A 23,380-nucleotide genomic window follows, 5' to 3' on the forward strand; every position below is an offset into this window, starting at 1 on the left:
GCAGAAGAACCAGAGATCAAATTGCCAACATCCTCTGGATCATGGAAAAAGCAAGAGAGTTCCAGAAAAACATCTATTTCTGCTTTATTGACTATGTCAAAGCCTTTGACTGTGTGGATCACAATAAACTGTAGAAAATTCTGAAAGTGATGGGAATACCAGACCACCTGACCTACCTCTTGAGAAATCTGTATGCAGGTCAGGAAGCAACAGTTAGAACTGGACATGGAACAACAGACTGGTTCCAAATAGGAAAAGGAGTACATCAAGGCTATATGTTGTCACCCTGCTTGTTTAACTTCTATGCAAAGTACATCATGAGAAATGCTGGACTGGAAGAAACACAAGCTGGAATCAAGATTGCCGGGAGAAATATCAATAACCTCAGATATGCAGATGACACCAGCCTTATGGCAGAAAGTGAAGAGGAACTAAAAAGCCTCTTGATGAAAGTGAAAAAGGAGAGTGAAAAAGTTGGCTTAAAGCTCAACATTCAGAAAACGAAGATCATGGCATCTGGTCCCATCACTTCATGGGAAATAGATAGGGAAACAGTGGAAACAGTGTCAGACTGTATTTTTTGGGGCTCCAAAATCACTGCAGGTGGTGACTGCAGCCATAAAATTAAAAGACGCTTACTCCTTAGAAGAAAATTTATGACCAACCTAGATAGTATATTCAAAAGCAGGGACATTACTTTGCTGACTAAGATCCATCTAGTCAAGGCTATGGGTTTTCCTTTGGTCATGTATGGATGTGAGAGTTGGACTGTGAAGAAGGCTGAGCACGGAAGAATTGATGCTTTTGAACTGTGATGTTGGAGAAGACTCTTGAGAGTCCCTTGGACTGCAAAGAGATCCAACCAGTCCATTCTGAAGGATATCAGCCCTGGGATTTCTTTGGAAGGAATGATGCTAAAGCTGAAGCTCCAGTACTTTGGCCACCTCATGCGAAGAGTTGACTCATTGGAAAAGACTGATGCTGGGAGGGATTGGGGGCAGGAGGAGAAGGGGACGACCAAGCATGAGATGGCTGGATGGCATCACGGACTCGATGGAGGTGAGTCTGAGTGAACTCTGGGAGATGGTGATGGACAGGAAGGCCTGGCGTGCTGCGATTCTTGGGGTCGCAAAGAGTCAGACACAACTGAGAGACTGAACTTAACTGAACTGAACTGAATACAGGCATATGGCAGCCTCAACTGATTAAGCAGGAGTCTCTGGAGAAAGTGTTTCTTCAAAGTCATCCTGGGTTTGGGCAAAATTGCCCTCTTCAGTCCCTCATTGAATACAGGCCACCAAGGATCTCTGCAGCTAGGACATTTTTGAAGTGGCCGATGGCTGCTGGGTACCCCTTGAGGTCACTTGCAGAGTCTGGGGCCCATGTCCTTAAAGGAACCTGGGCCACCTGCCTTCATGTACTTCACATCCTACCACTTATGTGGTAGGATAAATGTTAAACAGCTATAGATATGCATGAGAAACACTTTTACCTAAAGATGTTTTCATTAAATTGCTCCCCCTTTCTCTAATAACATCATCTAATACTTCAAGTAAGAACTAAAGATTGTCACAGTGCATGACAGGATTGTAATTAGACTAGATCTTTGTCATCAAAATGTTTAGTTCAAAGGATGTCTTTGACTTCTATTACTTCTTTAACATGTTTATTATTCAGGTAATATCTATGCATCTACTGTTAATGAGCTCAAGTAATAATAGGATGGTCACTGCTGACATAGGATTGGCATCAGTGGGAGGACCGATGAAGAAATAAGCATAATGCTGGGGGAGGGAGCAACTGCCTTGAGAAAGGGAGCACAAGATGAGAAACAGCATGTTTCAGCTAGCTGAGTAGAGAAATAAGAAGATCACTGATTGCAGAACAGTGTCATCATTGAAATATATGGGAGCTATTTGGACAGCAGAGGAGACAGATATTTAGCTAGGTCTGGACAGAAAGTCTAGAATCAGAAGACAGTTTCCAAGAGAAATGGAGCTGAGTATCAGAGGGATGCACAGCTTGAAAAAAAATCTCCAAGGAAGTACCAATGCAGTTGAGTTATAACACTTCAAGCTGGTTGGGGTGAAATGGGGCCTTGTGGGATTAGGGGGGACAGAAAGAGGGACAGGGTGCAGCCTTCACATTCACAGTCAATATTCCTGAACCAGAGGGTACTTGCTCTAGGCAAACCTTGAGAGACAGTATCCGGTCTTGTAGCTTTCAGTGTCTCCTGCAGGATTCTGAAGGCAGTAACATGATTGAGGGAGAGATTTACAGGAATGTCTTGGAAAAAGTAACCTGATTGAGGTATGTGAGACAGATTACAGTGCAGAAAGAAAAGAATGAGAAAGACCAATTAGGACAGGATTGAAAAGTTTTCATAAAAGATGATGATAGTGTGCTCAGGAACAAAAGAGCCAGATGCAAGAGATACTGAGAGATGAAATAACTAGACATCACAGCCCGGCGAGAGAGAGATGAAGGCAGAGAGATGAATAGCTAGGAATATCATATTCCAGTCCATTCTATTCTATTCTATTCTCTATAACATTTATTTAATAACTTTTATGATTCTGAACTTCTTGCAGCTAGGAGATTTTGCTAGAGAATTGGAGGGGAGGCTTAAATGAAAGGGAAACAGGATACATTTGGGCTGGGATCTGAAATCCTCTGAAACATCCAGGTGAAGATCATAGCAGACAACTGAACATGCAGTCAGGAAGCTTGAGAAGGAGTTTTGGGTGAAGAGGAAGATGAGGCAGTCCCTAGCGTGGAGCTGACACCTGGGAGGGAGGGTGTAGGCGGGACCATCAGAGAAATAGAGGGAGAGGAAGCGAGGCTGGGTCACCAAGGGATAGTGTCTCCATTAGGGAGGGGCACAACCCACTCCAGTATTCTTGCCTGGAAAATCCCATGGGCAGAGGGGCCTGGCGGGGAAGAGTCTATGGGTTGTAGAGTTGGATACAACTTAGAAACTAAGCAACTGAGTAAAATAAGGACCAGAATTCTACACAGAAAAAAATAACACGCATTAGGAGATAACACCAGAAAATGAAAGAGTTCCAACTCATTGGAAAAATTACAATATAACCTGAGAAAAGATGCTTTTTATCATAGCAACATCTACAGCAGATGATGTTCTAACAACAGTAGGATAAGTTCACGGAGACCGGGGACAGTAGGGATTCATCTCATGTGAGAATTGTGAAGTTCATGTTTGTTTCTATTGCAAATAGGCAATTTCAAGTCAAGGCAGGTTTCTTGAATCTAGGACTTTCTGAAATTGGGATAAATGTGTATGATTTGGTCCCATTATTGTTTTCTGTCCATGAAGGAGAAGGTTTATCATTTAGAATGAAGCCAGAGCTAGTAACCTCTGAGACATCAGTTTACTGTTCTTGCTGTGACACCTGTCTTAGACAGTTCTAAGCCTGACAGAGATTTGTGTCCTCCTTTGAGCATGCCTGCAACAGTTCATGGGTGTGAACATCTCTACATGCACCCTAGCCTCCTACTTAACTCGGCCACAGAAATTTAAATGTGATCATTTCAATTTCTGGCTAAACAATTAGCCTGTTTAATTAACCTGTTTTATTTAGTATGTTTTATGTGGTTTGGGCTGTTGCAAATATGCCCAAGACACAGCTCCCTAAAGGAAATTTAGAGATGGACCCTGAAGGCCATTCTGCCCCCCAGATGGACATGCCTCTCTCCTTCTTTGCCCTTCACACCCAGCAGTAGCCTCAGAGGACACCTTGCTGGCTCACTCCTGCTTTTTATTTCTAGGTCAGTGTTTGGGTGTCAGTTATGTTTATGTGCACATCCAGAAGCTTCTGTTTACTTAGCACTTGCTGGCCCCGAGCAATGCCCTGCTCATTCCTGCATCAGACCCTCCCAAAGTTCTCTGCCCTGTGCCCTTCTCCTCTGGCAGGCATGAGCCAAGGACCTGGAGCCTAATTCATGGTGAGCCAGAAACAGCTCTGGCAGCTGCTGACCCAGAAGTTGCCTGATTCAGTGTTTCCGATGGCTGTACCTGAGTAAGCAAGGCTAGGTCTTGACTTTACCAGCAGGGGGAGGAATGGCTCAGTTAGATCCTCAAGCCCTAGGACATGCAGCATGTAATATGTGTGCATGGAAAGTATTTGTTGTTGGGAGACCATGAATGCAAAGAGTAAAGTGATGGGTATAGTAATAGATATATTTGACAATCTCAGAGGGTTTTGTAGACTGGATGAAAGGTCTTGGAAATTATACTCTAGGACTCCTCAGAGGTTTTCAAGAGGGCTTTGCATTTCAAAACATTTTGCTGATGGATATGTGAGAAATGCTTTTCAGAGAGAATAAAATAATTGTTACTTTGGTACAGGTGCGAGATAAGAGAGAACTCTGGCAGCTGAGGTAACAATGTATAGAAATATTCTGATTCAAAAGAGATTTGGACACAGAGCATCAAGCTGAGCTGAGCTCCCTGCACTGTGCGTCAAGTCCCCACCATCTTTGTTTCACACACGGCAGCGCACACACGTCCATTCCCATCTCCCAGTTCATCCCCCCGCCCCCGACCCTCCCGAGTCCACTCGTGTTCTCTACATCTGCATCTCTGTTCCTGCCCTACAGATAGGTTCATCTGTACTATTTTTCTTGATTCCACATCTATGGTTGTTAATATAAGCTTGGATGAGGAGGAAGGTGGTCCAAGAGGGAGGGGATGTATGTATACATACAGTTGATTCACTTCATTGTACAACAGAGACTAACGCAACAGTGTAAGACAGTTATACGCCAATAAACAAAGAGATTTAGACAAGAAAATCTTGAGGGATTTAGTGATTTATTAGCTGATAAGATTGAGAACAAGTCAGAAGTATGTGGGACTCTCACTTTCTAGTGAGAGTGGCCAGCCAGTTGTGTACTGCTTAGTCTGTTCATTCTATTAGGTTATCAACTTCCTGGCCACTAGGCTAATCAGGCTGCATAGGGCCTCACCTTTATCCTTCCTGTCTCACCATCTTGTCATTGTTATGTCTTGAACCTATCTATCTCCCTTTTTATTCATCACTTTGGGATTGTCTCATGTGCAAAGTATAAACACATCCACGGTGCATCATCACCCCTTTAAAGGTATTTTCAAAAACTGTTGTGCAATCAAGACGTATCAATATAAGGCCCTATTTATTCCAGTAGTTGAGAAATAATAAAAAGATAAAAATCAACGTCTCCTGCCTCCTGGGTCATTCTGCTTAGGAAACAGCCCTGTACATAGATCTTTCTATTCACATGAGTCATACATTTCATTATAGAATCTTGAACAACAGGCTCTTGGGGTGGATGGAGAAAGACATTAATGATGTGTGAACAGAGTGGAGGATTGTGTCACACAGAGTCAGTGATCTAATTTTCTAGACTTGAGAGCACACTGTAAAGTTGCAGAATTGGACAATAACCAGTCTTATAGGTAGACAGTCCATTAAGCAATGTGCTCAACCCACAAGTCACACATGTTCATCATCCTCATGGTTTTCAGGCCACAGCTTGTACCTGGATGAATGGTTTCTGGATGGTGTCAGAGCTCTGAGTCTACTTAGGTTCCAGGCATCCCTGGTGGGCATACAGACCCTGAAATGGGTGTGTAATTGGGACTGGACTCTCAGTGGACCAGCCATGGGATTTGCATGCCCATAATGGGCAGTTTTAGAAGATGCGATTTTTGGAGATTTTATGAAACACATAAAATGTTATAAAAAATAAAACCTTCTTAACAGTTGGGAAGAAAGGACTTGTTAAACAGAATAGAAAAAAGAGATGGGAAAATTAAAGTGTCTGCAGCCATGACTCAGAAGAATTTGGCTTGAGGCAGTCTCTGAACAGTCTGATACTGAGAGCTGTCAACCTGAGACTTTTGTATGGAGACTCATGGAGTTCAATTACCACCAGAAATGGAATGACAAAATGTGGATTTGATGGAATTATATATGGCAATGGAAAAAGAGCCTCACATATCTCAACGTGCATGTAATGCATTTGATTTTCCCAATGAATTATTGGCCTTGGGACAAAAAGAGGAAAAAAAAAAAAAAGAGGAAGAGGAAAGGAGGAAAGATGCTAAAGTGAGCTACCTCCGTGTACCAACTGGGCTCTGGGGCTACATGTTACATAAAGCCCGCTGCTGACACTCTTATGAATTATTTCACCATCATTGTTTTACATGTGAAGAAATGGAATCAGAGAGTTAAAAAATAAGAATCTAGATCAAGGACTTCTCTGGTGGTCTAGTGGTTAAGAACCCACCTCCCAATGTAGGGGATGCAAGTTCAGTCCCTAGTCCAGGAAGATTCCACTTGCCTTGAGACAGTGAAACCCGTCCACCACAATTACTGAAGCCCATGAGCCTAGAGCTCATGCTCAGCAACAAGAGAAGCCCCCACAATAAGAAGCCCATGCACTGTAACTGGAGAGTAGGGGGCCTACTCTCACACAGCAGGAGGAAGCCTGTGCCCAGCAAGGGAGAGCCAGTGCAGCCAAAAATAAAATAAATGAAAGAATGAATGAAAAAAGAAAATGGTATCAAGATAACACTGCTAAAACTACCCAAGATTGGCCAACACCCAACTATGTTTCTTTTAATATGCTTTACTCTCCTCCAGATGGGGTTGGGGGAGAGAAGTAAAAATTGTTTTGTGTCCTCTGAAAAAGAATATACAGTTAATTTTTGAGGGGCAAGACACAGAAATATATTAGCCTGATTTCATGTTCTTGCTATGCGTTTAGAAAGAACAAGAGTCTAGATTAACATTTAGTCTAAATTAACAGGGCATTCAACAGCTCTGCCTTAGAGAATGGAACCCACACCATTATGTAGAATGAAATCCACAAACCTGGTAAGAAGTGACTTTGAACAGATATTTACAAACTTTACGTAGGAAGGATATGTGAAAACCTGCTGCAGGTTACATTAATAATTTCCGCTCCTATAATGTGACAGTGTTTTGTTATCAATAAGATTCAGAGAATTTACCTTAGAAAATGATGCAGTGAATCTGATAAAGTAAGTGATGTGCCTAAAGCAGGTGATTTGACTTCACCAGAATAATTACAAGAGATTTAGAACCACTTGGTTTACTTTTTGCCTCCAATTTTATATCTTATAAATGAAAAATATAAAATATTGGACCCTTTCAAATATTTCTGAGCATTTTCTACAGCAGCCTTGCATTCATGGCTGAAGCAAAGGAGACAACGTGCATAGTAAGAAGTGACATGTTTGACACATAGGTTTTTAAATTTTAATTTGCATTAAAAAAGTGCATCCCAATGTAATGTGGCAAGCAAAACAAGAAGTCACAAAGCTAATGTTAGCATTATTCTGGGAAAATGACTTTTCTCTCTAACTAAATGTTTCCTTTCATCATGTAAAATTTTAACTATCTTGGATAGCTTTTTTAAAAGTAAATATGTTCTGAAATATTTTAGATATTACCTTTTCCCCATTTAATATATTAACAATAGCTTATGAGTTATGCACTACGGCATTGTATTAACTGCAGAAATGATGGCTGTTAAGAGCAGGGTGCCCCAGCATAGACTCTGCTCCAGCTGCTCTGTGTGTTGGTTGCATCTGCTCTTTATATTTAGGATTCCTTTCTGCCTCACATTTACCTTACCTATTGTGGCTTCTTACTGAGCCCTTGTCAATATGCCAATTCTCAGCATCCAGGTTAGACCAAGAAATGAGATAATAAGAGTGCTACAAAAGTTTAAAATACAATATTCAGAGTGAGGGATTGTCCTCTGAGTGACGTGAGTGAGGGTTAGTGCCTAGGCTTTCTTTTTTATTATTATTGACACGAAGAGCCAACTCATTGGAAAAGACCCTGATGCTGGAAAAGACTGAGGGCAGGAGGGGAAGGGGATGACAGAGGACGAGATGATTGGATGGCATCACTGATATAATGGACATGAGTTTGAGCAAGCTCCGAGAGATGGTGAAGGACAGGGAAGCCTAGTGTGCTGCAGTCCATGGGGTTCCAAAAAGTGAAACAGGACTGAATGACTGAACAACAACAATTGGAGTATAATTGCTTTACAATGTTGTGTTACTTTCTGCTGAACAACAACATGAATCAGCCATATGCATACATGTGTGCTTTCTCTCTTGGACCAGCCTCCTGCCCCTGCACCCCAGGCATCACCAAGCAGAGCTCCCTGTGCTATACAGCAGCTTCCTACTGGCTATCTATTCTACACAGTGTGTGTGTGTATCCCACCTTACCCTCCTCTGCCCGAGTCACATGTCCATTTTCTACATCAGAGTCTGTATTCCTGCCCTGCAAATTGGTTCATCTGTGCCATTTTTCTAGATTCCACAAATATGCATTACTATATGATACTTGTTTTTTCTCTTTCTGACTTCACTCTGTATGGAAGATTCTTGTTCCATCTACATCTCTACAAATGACACAATCCCACTCCTTGTTTATGGCTGAGTAATATTCCTGGGCTTTCTGACATTTGTTTTTACTGCTTTGGATTCTTTGTGTCCAGCAGTGTCACTTTATGGATAAACATTCTGAAATTTATTTCTGAAATTATAATTATATGTCCTAGAGTTCTATAAACCAATGAATTACAGATATTTTAGAATTATGGAAAGCATGAATTTTAAAAAATGGATTCTCCTGTAGCTACTTCTCTTTTTTTATAGCCAATTGATTTTTTTATGTATCATGGTTTTTAATTCCTCAGAGAACTCATTACTACACATTTTTCCTGTTTTATTTATTTATTTGTAATTAATTTATTTTAATCAGAGGCTAATTACTTTATAATATTGTAGTGGTTTTTGCCATATATTGACATGAATCAGTCATGGGTATAGCTACTTCTTGCCTCTATTCTTTGAAAGTAATATTCACATGCCATTTTTCTATGCTGTGAGTTTCTTTTGCTGTATTTAATAAGTATTGACAGCCTACAGCCCATATTGTTTTGTTATTAAATATATAGGTTGAAAGGTATCTATCTTATCCTTCTTCCTTGATCTGGGGTTAGAAAGTAAGTCCTTATCTATTTCCTTCCTCTCCCTATTATAACTGATAAAAACGGTGGAGTCCTTTACCTTGCCCACGTGTTTCACTTGGGTGTTCCATTGTTGTTGTTGTTTGTTTTGTTTTGTTTTTTTCCCCTTCAGTAAAGGCCTGGTGCAAGGCAATCAATTCAGGTGCATGTGAAGTTCTGTTAACCCCTATGTTAACTCATTCATTGCTCATAGAAGCCCCCCCGCTCCACCTTGTTTTACAAATAAGGAAACTGAAGCACAGAGAGAGTGCTAATTGCTGTCATGCAGGACTCATTGCCACTCCATAAATTGTAGCCTGCCAGGCTCCTCTGTCCATAGGATTTTCCTGGGTACTGGAGTGGGTTGCCATTTCCTTCTCCAGATTAAAATGACACAGCTGGAATTAAACTCAGGGAGTCTGGCTCCAAAGTTCATTTACCTTAGAAAAATGATCTCCCTTTCAGATAAGAAGCACCCAGCCAACAATGGGTGCCTAGGTTAGTCTGAGAAGACTCATGACTAGGTTTCTGTGTGTAACAAACCAATGAATTGTCTTGGAAAATTACTGGCAAGCTAGTCTTCCCTAACAGCTTACACCTGGAGAGTCCCTATGCTCACAGGATGTTTGGGAAGAAATAAACTATAGTCTTTGTTGAGAAACATGGACTTAGGGTGGGAAGGGAGAAGAAGAATACTCTATGAGACTTAGGCAATGTCTGGGAAGATTGTAACCCCACAATATTGGGCCAGTGAAGAACTGGGGAGGGATCTGTGCTCCAGAGGATAAAAGTGCTTGCTGGAATGTCCCAGGGGTACCTGCCCACCAGACACCACATCTTTCAAGACCATCATTAAAAGTCTTGCTTTCATTGTGTAAAAACAAACAAAAAGAAACCAAAGAAGAGGAAATGTAGTTACTTTGTATTTTAAAGATGCCAGTTTATTACATGTTAATATTTACACTTGGAATAAACATTTGTGACACTTGGGGCAAGATTTAGAGAAATACAAACACTCTTGGTACAGCTTGGCACTTTCCCCACCTCATGACAACCATGAACAAATGACTGTAATTCAGCTTGATCTAAACAGGTTGTAGGCTGTCAATACTTATTAAATATGAGAATGTCTCCTTACAGCAGGAAAAATTACAGGATAGAGTGTTAGTCACTCAATCATGTCTGACTGTTTGTGACTTCATGGACTGTAGCCCACCAGGCTCCTCTGTCCATGGAATTATTCAGGCAAGAATACTGGAGTGGGTGACCATTCCCTTCTCCAGAGGATCTTCCCAACAGAGGAATCAAAACTGGATACCTTGCACTGCAGGCAGATTCTTTACCATCTGAGTGACCAGGGAAGCCTGTACAAGATAAAGGGCTCCGTTTTTCAAGAACAGAGGCAAGGCTTAGCTACAGAGGAATCAGAGTGTAAAGAGAAAACAGAAACCAAATCCATACTACCTACATTTCTAAAATAGCACTAACTCAATGGTTTGTAATCACCGAGTGGAACCCATCCTGAGATCTTTGTCTTTGTCTCTTAGTATCAGACCAACTTGTTGCAGATCCAAAGTTCTATTAATAACTTTACATTGAGTATCCACAGCAGTTTTGACACTGAAATGGCAACTCACTCCAGTGTTCTTGCCTGGAGAATCCCAGGGACGGGGAAGCCTGGTAGGCTGCCATCTATGGGGTCGCACAGAGTCGGACACGACTGAAGTGACTTAGCAGTAGCAGCAGCAGCATGCTTGTCTGTACCTTTGGCTGTTTGTTTGTTTACTTGCTTGTTTCTCTGGTAAGGTCTAACTTGAGCCACCTGCTTACTGATTCTGGCTGTATTTGCAGTTCTAACTTCCCACCTCCTCTGGAAGCATGTGTGTGTGTGTGTGTGTGTGTGTGTGTGTGCTTAGTCGCTCAGTCATGTCCAACTCTGCAATCCTGTAGACTGTAACCCACCAGGCTCCTCTGTCTGTGGGGATTCTCCTGGAAAGAATACTGGTGTGGGTTGCCATGCCTCCTCCAGGGGATCTTCCCAACCCAGGGATCGAACCCATACAGTAGTAGTAATAATAATATTAAATAACAGAAAAGCCACTGCTATACTTTGTTAACATCAGCAGCCTATGACGATGTATGCATGACAGCTGTACCGGGTAGAGATGGTATATCATGTTCATTGCTGTCTGACATACTGACATACAGTGCAATACTGAGCACATACTAGCTGCTCAAAACCCACTCCAGTGTTCTTGCCTGGCGAATCCCAGGGACGGGGGAGCCTGGTGGGCTGCCGCCTATGGGGTCGCACAGTCAGACACGACTGAAGTGACTTAGCAGCAGCAGCAGCAGATGCTCAAAAACCACTTCTTCAGTGAATGAATGATTGATTGGTTTCCATTCAGTTGTTTCTTAGCTGGATTCCTTACATCTCCCCTGAGTTGATAATGAAATGGAACGATGACTGATTTAATGAATAAATTCTGCAGACATCCTGCTCTTTAGTAATTTCATCTTGTGAAATCACCTAGCATAATAAGTGGCTTACATTAAGTTATTATGGGCTTAAAATCTTAATAATCTATGAATAACTACCCCAAAAGGCTGATAGGAAGAGCATATTGTCAGCTTGCCCATGACCTCATGACCAATAAGTGATCAAAGTAGAATCCAAAATTGGCTCCTCTGGTGCCATTTTGACCATTTTATGATGCTGATACCCTGTGAGGCCATCTAGGAAGCAGCCAAGAATGATCCTAAGTTAAGAGGGAAAAATAAGAATGTATTAGGGAAATTAAATGAAAACAGAGCATTCCAGATGGAGTGTGGCTGTGTCCAAGGCTGGCTGAGCTGGAGGTTATAACCTTATCTTCAGTAGCAGCACATCTCCTCAACTCAGAAAACTGACCACGGACCAGTTCATAATATAAGATCATGGGCAAGGAATGTGCAAAATTAAGGGGGTACAGAGTAAACTCAATGGACATGAATCTGAGCAAACTCCAGGAAGTAGAGAAGGACAGGGAACCCTGGCATGCTATAGTCCATGGGGTCACAAAGAGTTGGACACAACTTACTGACTGACAGTAACAAGAACTGAGTAACTGTGCAATTATCCTAACATAAACATTTTAAATTAACATTTGCTATTATCTGGATATTGGATATTTTTAAAGTATTTAATAATAAAACTGAAATCTCTTTCTTCAGTAGACCTAAAGTATGTTTACTAAAAAGTATGGAACGGATTGAAGGGAAAACAGTAACTGTAAAGTTTGTATTAGCAAGGCAGGAAAGAAATCTCCTGAACACATCATTTTTAAAAGCTTCCAAGAGAAAGCCAATCCCAAAGCCCTCTTTCAAGGCGTTTACACTGAAAAATGCAGAACCTGAAGTATTTCCTTTAAAAAATGATTATTGAATTTAAAACATTTTTATCAAAATAATGAGATTAAGTATATTTTCTGAAGTATTAATACAAATTAATCTATGCTTATCATTTAGAACAATAAGAAAATTCAAAGAACAAGAGAGCCCTATTTAAAATCTTCTGCTAGTTCATATATTTGTATGCTATAGCAGTGATTTGTATTGCTCTTTCAATGTCATGCAAGAGGGTTAAAGAGAAGAGAATGCAGAGTAATAACAGTTCTTTATCATCTTTCCTTTATTACTTTTTGTTTTCTTTCAGTTCCACCTTTTATCCAGCCTTTTGAGTTTCCAAGATTCTCCATTGGACAGCGGGTCTTCATCCCATGTGTTGTGGTCTCAGGGGACTTACCCATCACCATCACCTGGCAGAAAGATGGCCGGCCAATCCCAGCAAGCCTCGGGGTGACCATTGACAACATTGACTTCACAAGCTCCTTAAGGATTTCCAATCTTTCCCTGATGCACAATGGGAATTATACCTGCATAGCCCGCAATGAGGCAGCAGCTGTGGAGCACCAAAGCCAGCTAATTGTGAGAGGTAAGGAGGGACTGAGGATGCATGCCATCTGTGCAGTCAAATTCTATAATGCTTGTCAATGGTGTTTCCTTGAAATATTAAAAGTAACTAAAATTCCCATTCAAACACACACACACACACACACACACACACACACACACACACACAACTGTAGGAACCAACTATGAACTCCCCTAAACTCCAAACCAAGATTTAATTGATATTTACCTAAAATATGAAGTTTCAAAAATTAGCCAAGAAGAAATGTGTGGGTGAAGATGTGGGATCCATGGGATATATTTCTTGAAATAGAGCTTCTGTACCTTAACCCAGTAATGTAGGGATATTTGAGGCCCAAAGATCATGAGCACATGCTGTGTTGAATTTACCTTATAGCACTTTTTGTATTATCATTTAGACCAGTGGTTTTAAAAATAATATTTGTCAAAGCCATATATTACAGTTTTTCTGAAGTCAAAACGTATAAGGTAGCTTTTATATGTTTTTGCTTTCTAGCTTCTAAAATGTAGTTTTCTTTTCTTTCTCATTTCTGTTGATCATTAAATCTCTCATTATTGGGGGAGGATATTGAAACATCTATTAAATTAAGTGAAGTATGGCAAAAATTTATGAAAAAATTGAAAGAAGTTATTTTAATTTGCAGAAAGTTTTTCTAGGGCTCTCAGTGAACCTGAAATGTAAGCTAAAGTCTCATTTCACATCTCTGCCCAAACCTCCCAGTTCTCATTAGGGTTCACATGCATTACCTGCAAAATGAGAAGCTAGGATTCCCCTGTGTCTGTGGAGCATGGATGTTCTGTGATTTCATGATTCTTCTAGAGGTGTATGTGTTCATCTACCCATACAATACTCACCCACATTGCAGAAGTAATTGTATGAAATTAAAGATTTATATTAATGTTGACTATTTGCATTTGGGGGCTTCACAGGTGACACTAGTGTTAAAGAAAGTGAGCGAAAGTCTCTTAGTCGTGTCTGACTCTTTGCAACCCCATGGACTGTAGCCCACCAGGTTCCTCTGTCCATGGGATACTCCAGGCAAGAATACTGAAGTGGGTTACCATTCCCTTCTCCAGGGGATCTTTCTGACCCAGGGATTGAACTGAGGTCTCCTGCACTGCAGGCAGATTTTTTACCATCTAAGCCAAGAACCTGCCTGCTAATGCAGGATTTTAAAGTTCTCTAACACAAGGCTCTTATCATAGTTATCAAAAGGAATAGATTCCATTACCTTCAGGACAGTCAGTAGATCGGAGCAAACTCTTTCTTGAGCTGTAGATTCCCAGGTCCTTTCTCAGACTTTGCACCTGGTGTCCAAGACACTTCTCCTTCCTTTCTGCTGAAAAGTAATGCCCATTCTGGCTAGTTGGCAACAGAATAGAGTGAAGCATACTTAGAACTCATATGAAGAAACCAACTTTGTATTTGTGAAAAAGAGTTTCCCTGAGTAAACAGAACATTTACCTTCAGTTAGATACAAACCAAAGGCACAAATGGCCTTCTACTAATAAAGTTAGGAGCAATGACTTTTTCCCCAGTTTTGAAGGTACATAAACATGGGAGCTGCTCCAGTACTGCTTCCCAAATGCTTTCTTATGAGAAGAACTGACTCTCACTATCATTTGAAAGGTCAAAACAGGGAGTACATCAGCCTGACTCTGATATAATCTACTCTGAAGGATCCAGGTCAGAGAAGAGAAATGCTACATGAAAATGTACACGCGTGTTCTGTGAATCACTTGGCTTTGCAGGAAAGGCAAGTGAACTTTTTGACCAAGGCAAAAGTCAAGTGACCTGGAATTGAGCTCAGCCAGTCAGGATAATGCAGTTGATCACAATCTGATTAGTGTTTCTCTGTGGCTGTTTTTAAAAATACGTTAAATAAGTTTCTGTGAAAATAACATTGACTCACTAGTTGGATAATATAGCCCTGAGAAATAAGATGTGCTTCACAAGTAGGTCAGTAGCTGGAGAAATAGTCAAGAAAGAAATGATGTGGGGCACTGGTTTTCAATCTGGACTTCACTATGAAATCTCCTGAGAGATTTAAGGAAATACTGATGACTATTTTCTAGTCCTAACTAAACACACGACCTCTACCAGGCTCCTCCGTCCATGGGATTTTCCAGGCAAGAGTACTGGAATGGGGGTGCCATTTCCTTCTCCAAACTAAACACAAGTAAATCACCATCTCTGGGAGCAGATCCATCTCCCAAATCTCTGGGGCATTATTCTTTCTTTTTTTTTTAATTCAAAAATCATCTGTTAATGATTCTTGAATTTTGTCATATGTTTAAATTACCTAGGGAGCTTTAAAAAATGCCTGATGTCCAGGCTGAAGTCCAAATAAATAAACATCACTGGCAGGGTGGTGAGGGGGACCCAGGCACCAGGAATTTGTAAAATTCCTAAGCCGGTTCTAAAATGCAGGCAAGTTTAAGTCCAGGTACCCTAGGTAATTTGAATATACAACTACTTTAGAAGTCTCTTTTGTTCTGTAAATGCAAAGAGAGGCCATTGGTGACTTTAACCAAGCCAGCAGCATGACCTGATTTATGTTTTTTATCATCACACTAGCAGCTGTGTAAAGAATGGACTAGTCCAGAAAACAAAGATAGTAGGTAAGAAGCCATTTCAGAAGTTGAGGCAAGATAGAAAGTGACTTGAGTGAAAGTAGTGGGTCAAAATAATGAGAAGCAGTTTTAATTTGCAATATGTTTTGGAGGCAGAGCAAACAAAACATGTGTGTAAAGTGACTATAGCAAGTGAGAGAGAAGATTCCTTAATTGGAGTACATATTTTGCCTAGTCAAGTAGATGAAAGTGTCTGCAACAAAAGTTGAAAAGATCTAAGGAGTAGCAGTTGTCACAGGGAAATAACGAAAACAAGAGTGTCTAGACCCAAGGCATTCCAAAATTTAAGATTTCAGAATAAGAGGAGAAATCCACAAAGGAGACAGGAAGAAAAAGCAGTCACTGAAACAAGAGGAAATCCAGTGGATTGTGGGGCCCTGAAAGCAAAATAGCAAATAATCAGGAAAGATATGTAATAAAGTATATCATGTACCACCAAAAGTAGAAAAAGAGGAAAACCAAGAATTGTTCATTGGGTTTGGGGGAAGAGGAACACTGGTTTGGCCTTGCACAACTGGGTGGCTACAGTGAATGACTGGTTAGTGGGGCTTGAAAAAAGACAGGGAGGTAACAGAATATGTGGAACCTGAAGAAAATACACTTATTTTCATATTTTCAAGAATGTTGCTGTGGCAGGAGGCAGAGAAAATGGAAAGGAAGTTATATATGGACATGGGACAGGGGAAGCTTACATACTAATGGGAACAAGCCAGTAGAGAGGGAAAACTGGATGTGGCAGGGCAAAGAAATTATTAGAGGATTCAGGTCCTTGACGTAGTTAATTGGGCTCTTTTACCAACGGAACATGTCCAAACTAATATAATAATAATCCTAGTAGGGCCCCATAAGGTAGAACCAACAGAAATGGTTGGAAATTTCAGACAGCCAGGTTTGGGGTCAAGTAACTTAAAAGATTTTTCCAGTGGTCATGTATGGATGTGAGAGTTGGACTGTGAAGAAGGCTGAGCACCGAAGAATTGATGCTTTTGAACTGTGGTGTTGGAGAAGACTCTTGAGAGTCCCTTGGACTGCAAGGAGATCCAACCAATCCATTCTGAAGGATATCAGCCCTGGGATTTCTTTGGAAGGAATGATGCTAAAGCTGAAGCTCCAGTACTTTGGCCACCTCATGCGAAGAGTTGACTTGTTGGAAAAGACTGATGCTGGGAGGGATTGGGGGCAGGAGGAGAAGGGGACGACCGAGGATGAGATGGCTGGATGGCATCACGGACTTGATGGACGTGAATCTGAGTGAACTCCGGGAGTTGGTGATGGACAGGGAGGCCTGGTGTGCTGCAATTCATGGGGTTGCAAAGAGTCAGACACGACTGAGTGACTGAACTGAACTGAACTGAAAATAAGAGATAAATTTAAAAAGTCATCAGAGAGTAACACACAATGGATTTATCCTCCTACCATGAACAATTATGAAAAGTGAAAGTGTTACTCACTCAGTCATGTCCAACTCTTTGCAACCCTGTGAACAGTAGCCCCACAGGCTCCTCTGTCCCTGAGATTTCCCAGGCAGAAATACTGGAGTGGTTAGCCATTACCTTCTCCAGGGAATCTTCTCAACGTAGGGATCAAACCCAGGTTTCCTGCATTGCAGGCAGATTCTTTACCATCTGAGTCACCAGGAAAGCCCATCAACAATTATAAAACTAGACAAAAATTTGCAAAGTAATCATTTTTCAGGCAGCGAAACACACAGTAGAGGGCTGTGTGGTCCTTGAGATAAATATGACATATTCCCCAAATGCACCCCAGGTTTTTGCTTGGTGCACTTTCCAAACCATAATAGCAGGATGAAGAGCCTAAATAGATGATAGTGACTTTTCAGGTGATGATAAACAAAGATTAACATTTAGAATTATTGAGGTGCTAGATATTTCAGGGCAGAGTACTAGAGAGTGGGGACCTGTTCAAAGAAAGATTTCCTAATATCTGTATAGGGTTCCCTTTGAGTCTTTAGCTAGATACTATGCTTCACATGCTTAGGGTGAGACTTTATGAGATCTAATAGAGAACAGCTACCAGGAATATGTGACATGATTGAAGATTCCAAGAGTTATACAGCGCTGAGAAGTATTGAATTTCTGACTAATCAGAGTAGAGAATACACAGGGAATTCAGTTGAAATCTCAGAGAAGCCACAACTAAAAGAGACCTAATCTAGTTCTGGAATAAGGGTTCTTCTAAACCCTCAAGGCTATTAGTTTTCTGGACAGGATAAACTTCTTCACCAGTAAATTAACTGTCTGCAATCATAACATTTAACACTCTTAAAAGGCAGACAACAAAATCCAGACTATCAATACATAGCATATCTACAATGCCTTACATATATTTACTGGGTATGGGAAAAAATGGGACAATGTGAGCCATAAATAAAAGAAAAAAGAAAAGAAACAACCTAATGAACATACAGAAGTTGGGATTAGAAGCAAGGTTTTAAAGTAGCTATCATAATCATTTTGAAACATTCAAATGAAAATATGTGTGCCATGAGTGAATACATAGAGTCCCTTGGCCTACAAGATCAAACCATTCAATTCTAAATGAAATCAACCCTGCGTATTCATTGGAAAGATGGATGCTGAAGCTGAAGCTCCAATACTTTGGCCACCTGCTGTGAAGAGTTGAAAAGACTCTGATGCTGGGAAAGATTGAAGGCAAAAGGAGAAATGGGCAGCAGAGGATGAGATGGTTGGATAGCATCACAGACTCAGTGGACATGAATTTAAGCAAACTCCAGGAGACAGTGAAGGACAGAAAAGCCTAAAGTGCTACAGTCCATAGCGTTACAAAGAGTCAGACATGACTTAGAAACTGAACAACAATCATAAACATTTTGAAAATTTCAAATTAAAAGATGTGTGCAATGAGTGAATACATAGGGAACACAGAAGAGAAGTGTAAGATATTAAAAAAAAAAAAATGAACCAAAGGAAATTCTAGATCTGAAAAACACAGTATCTCATCCATTTCTGCTCTGCCCCTAGCACACAACAGTTGGGGCAGAGAACTTTCTACCTGAATGACTAATTGCTGCCGTGAGTGACAGCCTTTCTTCTTGGATACCTAGATCAGGCAGCTGCTCTCAGAATTTCAAATTTTAGTTTGAATGGTCAAGTAGTTGAATTTTGTCACCACTTCAGCTAGATCACATTCCAGATAAGCTAAATAGATCTTTAGGTAAAATAAAGAATCTTATCACTTATTGTTGCCATTTAGAATAATGAGAGTTCCATCTTGCAAACTGCAGACTTGCTAACTTTGGAGCATAATCTGTCCTTTGATTCGTGAAAAATATGCAAAAATAAGTTGGAGAAACAACACCCACATGAAAACAGCAAACAGTATTAGAGAATACTTATACGGATTTTTATTTCAATCTATAACATCAGTTGGGGAATGTTTTTCTCTAAGAGGCTTTAAAGTGTTTGGTCTGAGATGTAACCTGGGAAAAGTAGAACTAGAACAAGGACCTTGAAGACTTTGAAGTTGCCTTCTTGCAGCTAGGGTGGTTGCAAGGTCTCCAAGTGACAACGTCAAAAAGCAAAGCGAGCTATGATAAGGGAGAGCTCTGTGGCTTTGATAGAGACTTCATGGAAGAAGCAGGAACTATCAACTCTGATGTGTAAGTCGGGTTAGAAAGAAGCTGAAAAATACAGCAACCCTGGAACTTTTAATAAGTAAACTAAAGTCCACGTTTCTGCTTGTTCATCTTCTATATGACTTAGAAAAGGCAACTGAATTTCTGAGTCACAGTTTCCTCATCTGTACGATAGAAATTATGAGACTTACTTCTTGGAGTTGCTGAGAGAATGGAATCAGATAACATTTGTAAATGTCCTTACCACCCAGCTAGTTGCAGGGCTTTCCAGTTCTTCTGCCTTTAATGAATGAGTAGGAAGGAGGACAGAGATGTTCAGGCATGTGTTTTGAGACCAGTAAGGGATAAACAGGACTAGCTAAGACACAGGTGGTGCCATGATCAGAGTCAGCCCGCCTGCTTGTTGCCATGACCAAGTACATGCTTGATGTGGGAAGTGATGGGGAACCTCCAAAGTCCTAGCGCTGATTGCCCTTGGAAGTAGGAGATACATATGGTATCAGTCAGTGGGCTGTGGCTCTGCAGATAGGAGAACCCAGCAAAGACCCCATGGCCTGTCAGTCTGACTCCCCAGACCCCCTCCCTGCTTCTCTGCCCTCTGTTTCCTTTCATCTCTATCAGGATCTGGACACCCATTAGCTGTGCTATCTTAACTATATTCCTTAACCTATTTTTACTTATATTTTGCTTCAATTTTCTTATTTGTAAAATGGGATAAGGGCTTCCTGGGTAGTGCTAGTGGTAAAGAATCTGCCTGCCAGTGCAGGAGATGTAAGAGACACAGGTTTGATCCTTTGGTTGAGAAGATCCTCTGGAATAGGAAATGACAACCCACTACAGTATTCTTGCCTGGAAAATCCCATGGACAAAGGAGCCTGGTGGCCTACAGTCCATGGGGTCATAAATAGTCGGACACGACTGAGCAAAGCCAACAGGTGGTAACTCCCATTCCTGCTCTTCTCCTGTTTCTCCTTTCCTTCCACTCATGTGTACATGACTTTGGCACTGACTGAGGACATGTTACATGGAGGAGGCCAGGTGGTAATCCCAAGCATCATGCAATTAGTTAGAATAGTGGCCTATGGAATATAGTCAAAAAGGTAATAGTGCACTATACTTCTGAAGAAACTGCAGCAGTTGGGGATAAATTGTGTGTGGGAGGTGAGGTGATAACTGAGGCTGTAAAGCTGAGGTGTAGGATAAAAAGAAATGAGAGAAATGGAATTAGGGGACTCAGTTCCTGCTTATTCCTCATACCAGAGTCTTATGGCTTTGGACCATTGTACAGCTTAGCACATTTTTGATAGGTTGGGTCACAGGGAAGATTTATGAAAGCTTAATTTAAAATAAATTAGCTGTTATCACAAGGGAAGTTAGAGGAAAAAACCCTTAGCACTTAGACATGTGCCCCATGGCTTACACTGGCAGTGGATAGATGATGACCCTAATGTCACACTCAGTTGGGTGACCTTGGTATTGGTGAAACCATTTTGAGGGAAAGGACTGGAATTAATGGCAAAACACACCCGCCCTTTGGTTCCTGTTATTGGCTCTGTGTTACTGCAGGGCAAACTGCCAATATTATGATTTCCTGTCTGTGACTCCAAAGGTCAGTCTTCTTACACTTCTTTATATCTTGTGATGAGTCCATGTTTCTGCCTTTTAATAATGAGCCACCACATAGTGAAACAAACACATTATCTAAAAAGCCCCTACTTGACCTTCATTTTGCAGGCAAAATAAAACTTGTAAAGGCCACTCTCTTGTTGCTATTTGTTAACCCAATTTTTGACACCATATTCATGCTCTCATGTTGCTTCATCCATCCGTTCATTTTTTCTAAAACATATTTATTAAGCATCTAATTTATAAGATGTTTAATAAGAGATACTCTGAGTGTGCCGAAGAATTGATGCTTTTGAACTATGGTGTTGGAGAAGACTCTTGACTTGACTTCAAGGAGATCAAACCAGTCAATCCTTAAGGAAATCAATCCTGAATATTCGTTGGAAGGACTGATGCTGAAGCTGAAGCTCCAATACTTTGGCCACCTGATGTGAAGAACCGAATCATTGGAAAAGACCCTGATGCTGGGAAAGGTTGAAGACAGGAGGAGAAGGGGACAATGGAGAACTAGATGGTTAGATGGCATCACTGACTCAGTGGACCTGAATTTGAGACGGTGAAGGACAGGGAAGTCTGGTGTGCTGCAGTCCTTTGGGTCGCAAAGAGTCAGACACGACTGAGTGATTGAACAACAACTGAGTGCTGGTTGTACAGGGTGGTCAATATGGGGAGACCCAATCCCTGCCTCATTGAACTTAGTAACAACCTAAATGGGAAAATAATCTGAACAAGAATAGGTATGTGGATATGCATAACTGAATCACTGGGCTGGACACCTGAATCTAACACAGTGTTGTTCAACAAACTGTGTGTGTATGCTTAGTCATTCAGTCATGCCCACCTCTTTGCAGCCCCATGGACTGTAGCCTGCCAGGCTCCTCTCTCCATGGGATTTTTCAGGCACGAATACTTGAGTGGGTTGCCAGTTCCTTCTCCAAGACGACTATACTCCAATATAATATTAAGAAGTTAAAAAAAGACTTACATTCCAGTGCAGGAGAGAGGCAATGAACATACAGATGATGTCAGACATCTACCTGTGCTATGAAAAGTGAAACTTGGTAGGAGGAATGAGAGTGATAAGAGAATGGAGTTTCAGGATGAATAGGGTAAGCCTTTTTTTTTTTTTTCATTTTTTTATTTTATATCAGAGTAGGGCCAATTAACAATGTTGGGATGGTTTTAGATGGACAGCAAAGCAACTGAGCCATACACATACATGTTTCCATTTTTCCCCCAAATTCCCCTCACATCCAGGCTGGCACATAACACTGAGCAGAGTTCCCTGTGCTATATGATGGACCTTGTTGGTTATCCATTTCAAATATAGCAGTGGATACATGTAGATTCCTAGCTCCCTAACTAACTCTTCCCCCCAAAGAATGGACAGGGTAAGCCTTTCTGAAGAGACTTTTGAAAAGAGACTTGACAAAAGGGAGGGTTGAGTCACAGATCTCTCTGTAGGAATCCAGTTACAGGCAGAGAGGCAAACAAGTACCAAGACCCTGAGTCAGGAGTGGGTTTTGTGTTTGCAAAGAACAGCCAGAGACCAATGTGCTCACCGTTCAGTAGGAGAGGAGAGAGGAGCCAGGTCATCTGTTCTGGGTGTTACAGGAAGCCATAGGAGTCTAGTTTCCAGTATCATAAATCTAACCTAGAGTTTTGATCAACTACTATCTTGGTTAAATACCATCCAGCAGAGAATGGCAATCTTTATTTGTACAGCACCGCCACCCTCCACTGCCACCACAAGAGTAGCTTCTAGTTTTACCTTCAATAAAAAGAAATTCCCATCCCTGTTGACAGCTAGGGAAACATACAGCCATTCTTTGGAAATATACAGCTACTTTGTTATTGTTGTTGTTTAGTTCTCAAGTCATGTCCATCTGTTTTGCAACCCCTTGGACGGTAGCCCACCAGGCACCTTTGTTCATGGGATTTTGCAGGCAAGTTTACTGAAGTGGGTTGCCAGTTCCTTCTCCAGGGGATTTTCCTGATCCAAGGATTGAACCTGTGTCTCCTCTATTGGCAGGCAGATTCTTCACCACTAAGCCACCTGGGAAACCCATATGGCTATGGGTTGTTGTTATTCAGTCCCTCAGTCATGTCCACCTCTTCGTGACCCCATGGACTGCAGCACACCAGGTTTCCCTGCCCTTCACCATCTCCTGGAGCTTGCTCGAACTCATTTCCATTAAGTCAGTGATGCCATCCAACCATCTCATCCTTTGTTGTCCCCTTCTCCTCCTACCTTCAATCTTTCCCAGCATCAGGGTCTTTTCTAATGAGTTGGCTCTTCAAATCAGGTGGCCAAAGTAGTGGAGTTTCAGCTTTAGCATCAGTCCTTCCAATGAATATTCAAGATTGATTTCCTTTATGATTGACTGGTTTGATTTCCTTTCAGTCTAAGGGACTCGCGAGTCTTTCCAGCACCACAGTTCAAAAGCATCAATTCTTTGGCACTCAGCCTTCATT

At 41.2% G+C, this 23,380-nt stretch overlaps 1 protein-coding gene across 1 annotated transcript in view; it reads left to right on the top strand.

The window, feature by feature from the left end:
• Positions 1 to 23,380, top strand: part of DSCAM (DS cell adhesion molecule) — a 695,428-nt gene that overhangs the window by 402,202 nt on the left and 269,846 nt on the right. The window contains exon 9 of the mRNA XM_040249128.1: positions 12,752 to 13,030. Within this exon, the coding sequence (XP_040105062.1) occupies positions 12,752 to 13,030 (279 nt within the window). The remainder of the gene's footprint in view (positions 1 to 12,751; positions 13,031 to 23,380) is intronic.

The sequence above is a fragment of the Oryx dammah genome, unplaced genomic scaffold (assembly GCF_014754425.2).
Source record: "Oryx dammah isolate SB20612 unplaced genomic scaffold, SCBI_Odam_1.1 HiC_scaffold_2, whole genome shotgun sequence".
NCBI lineage: Eukaryota > Metazoa > Chordata > Mammalia > Artiodactyla > Bovidae > Oryx > Oryx dammah.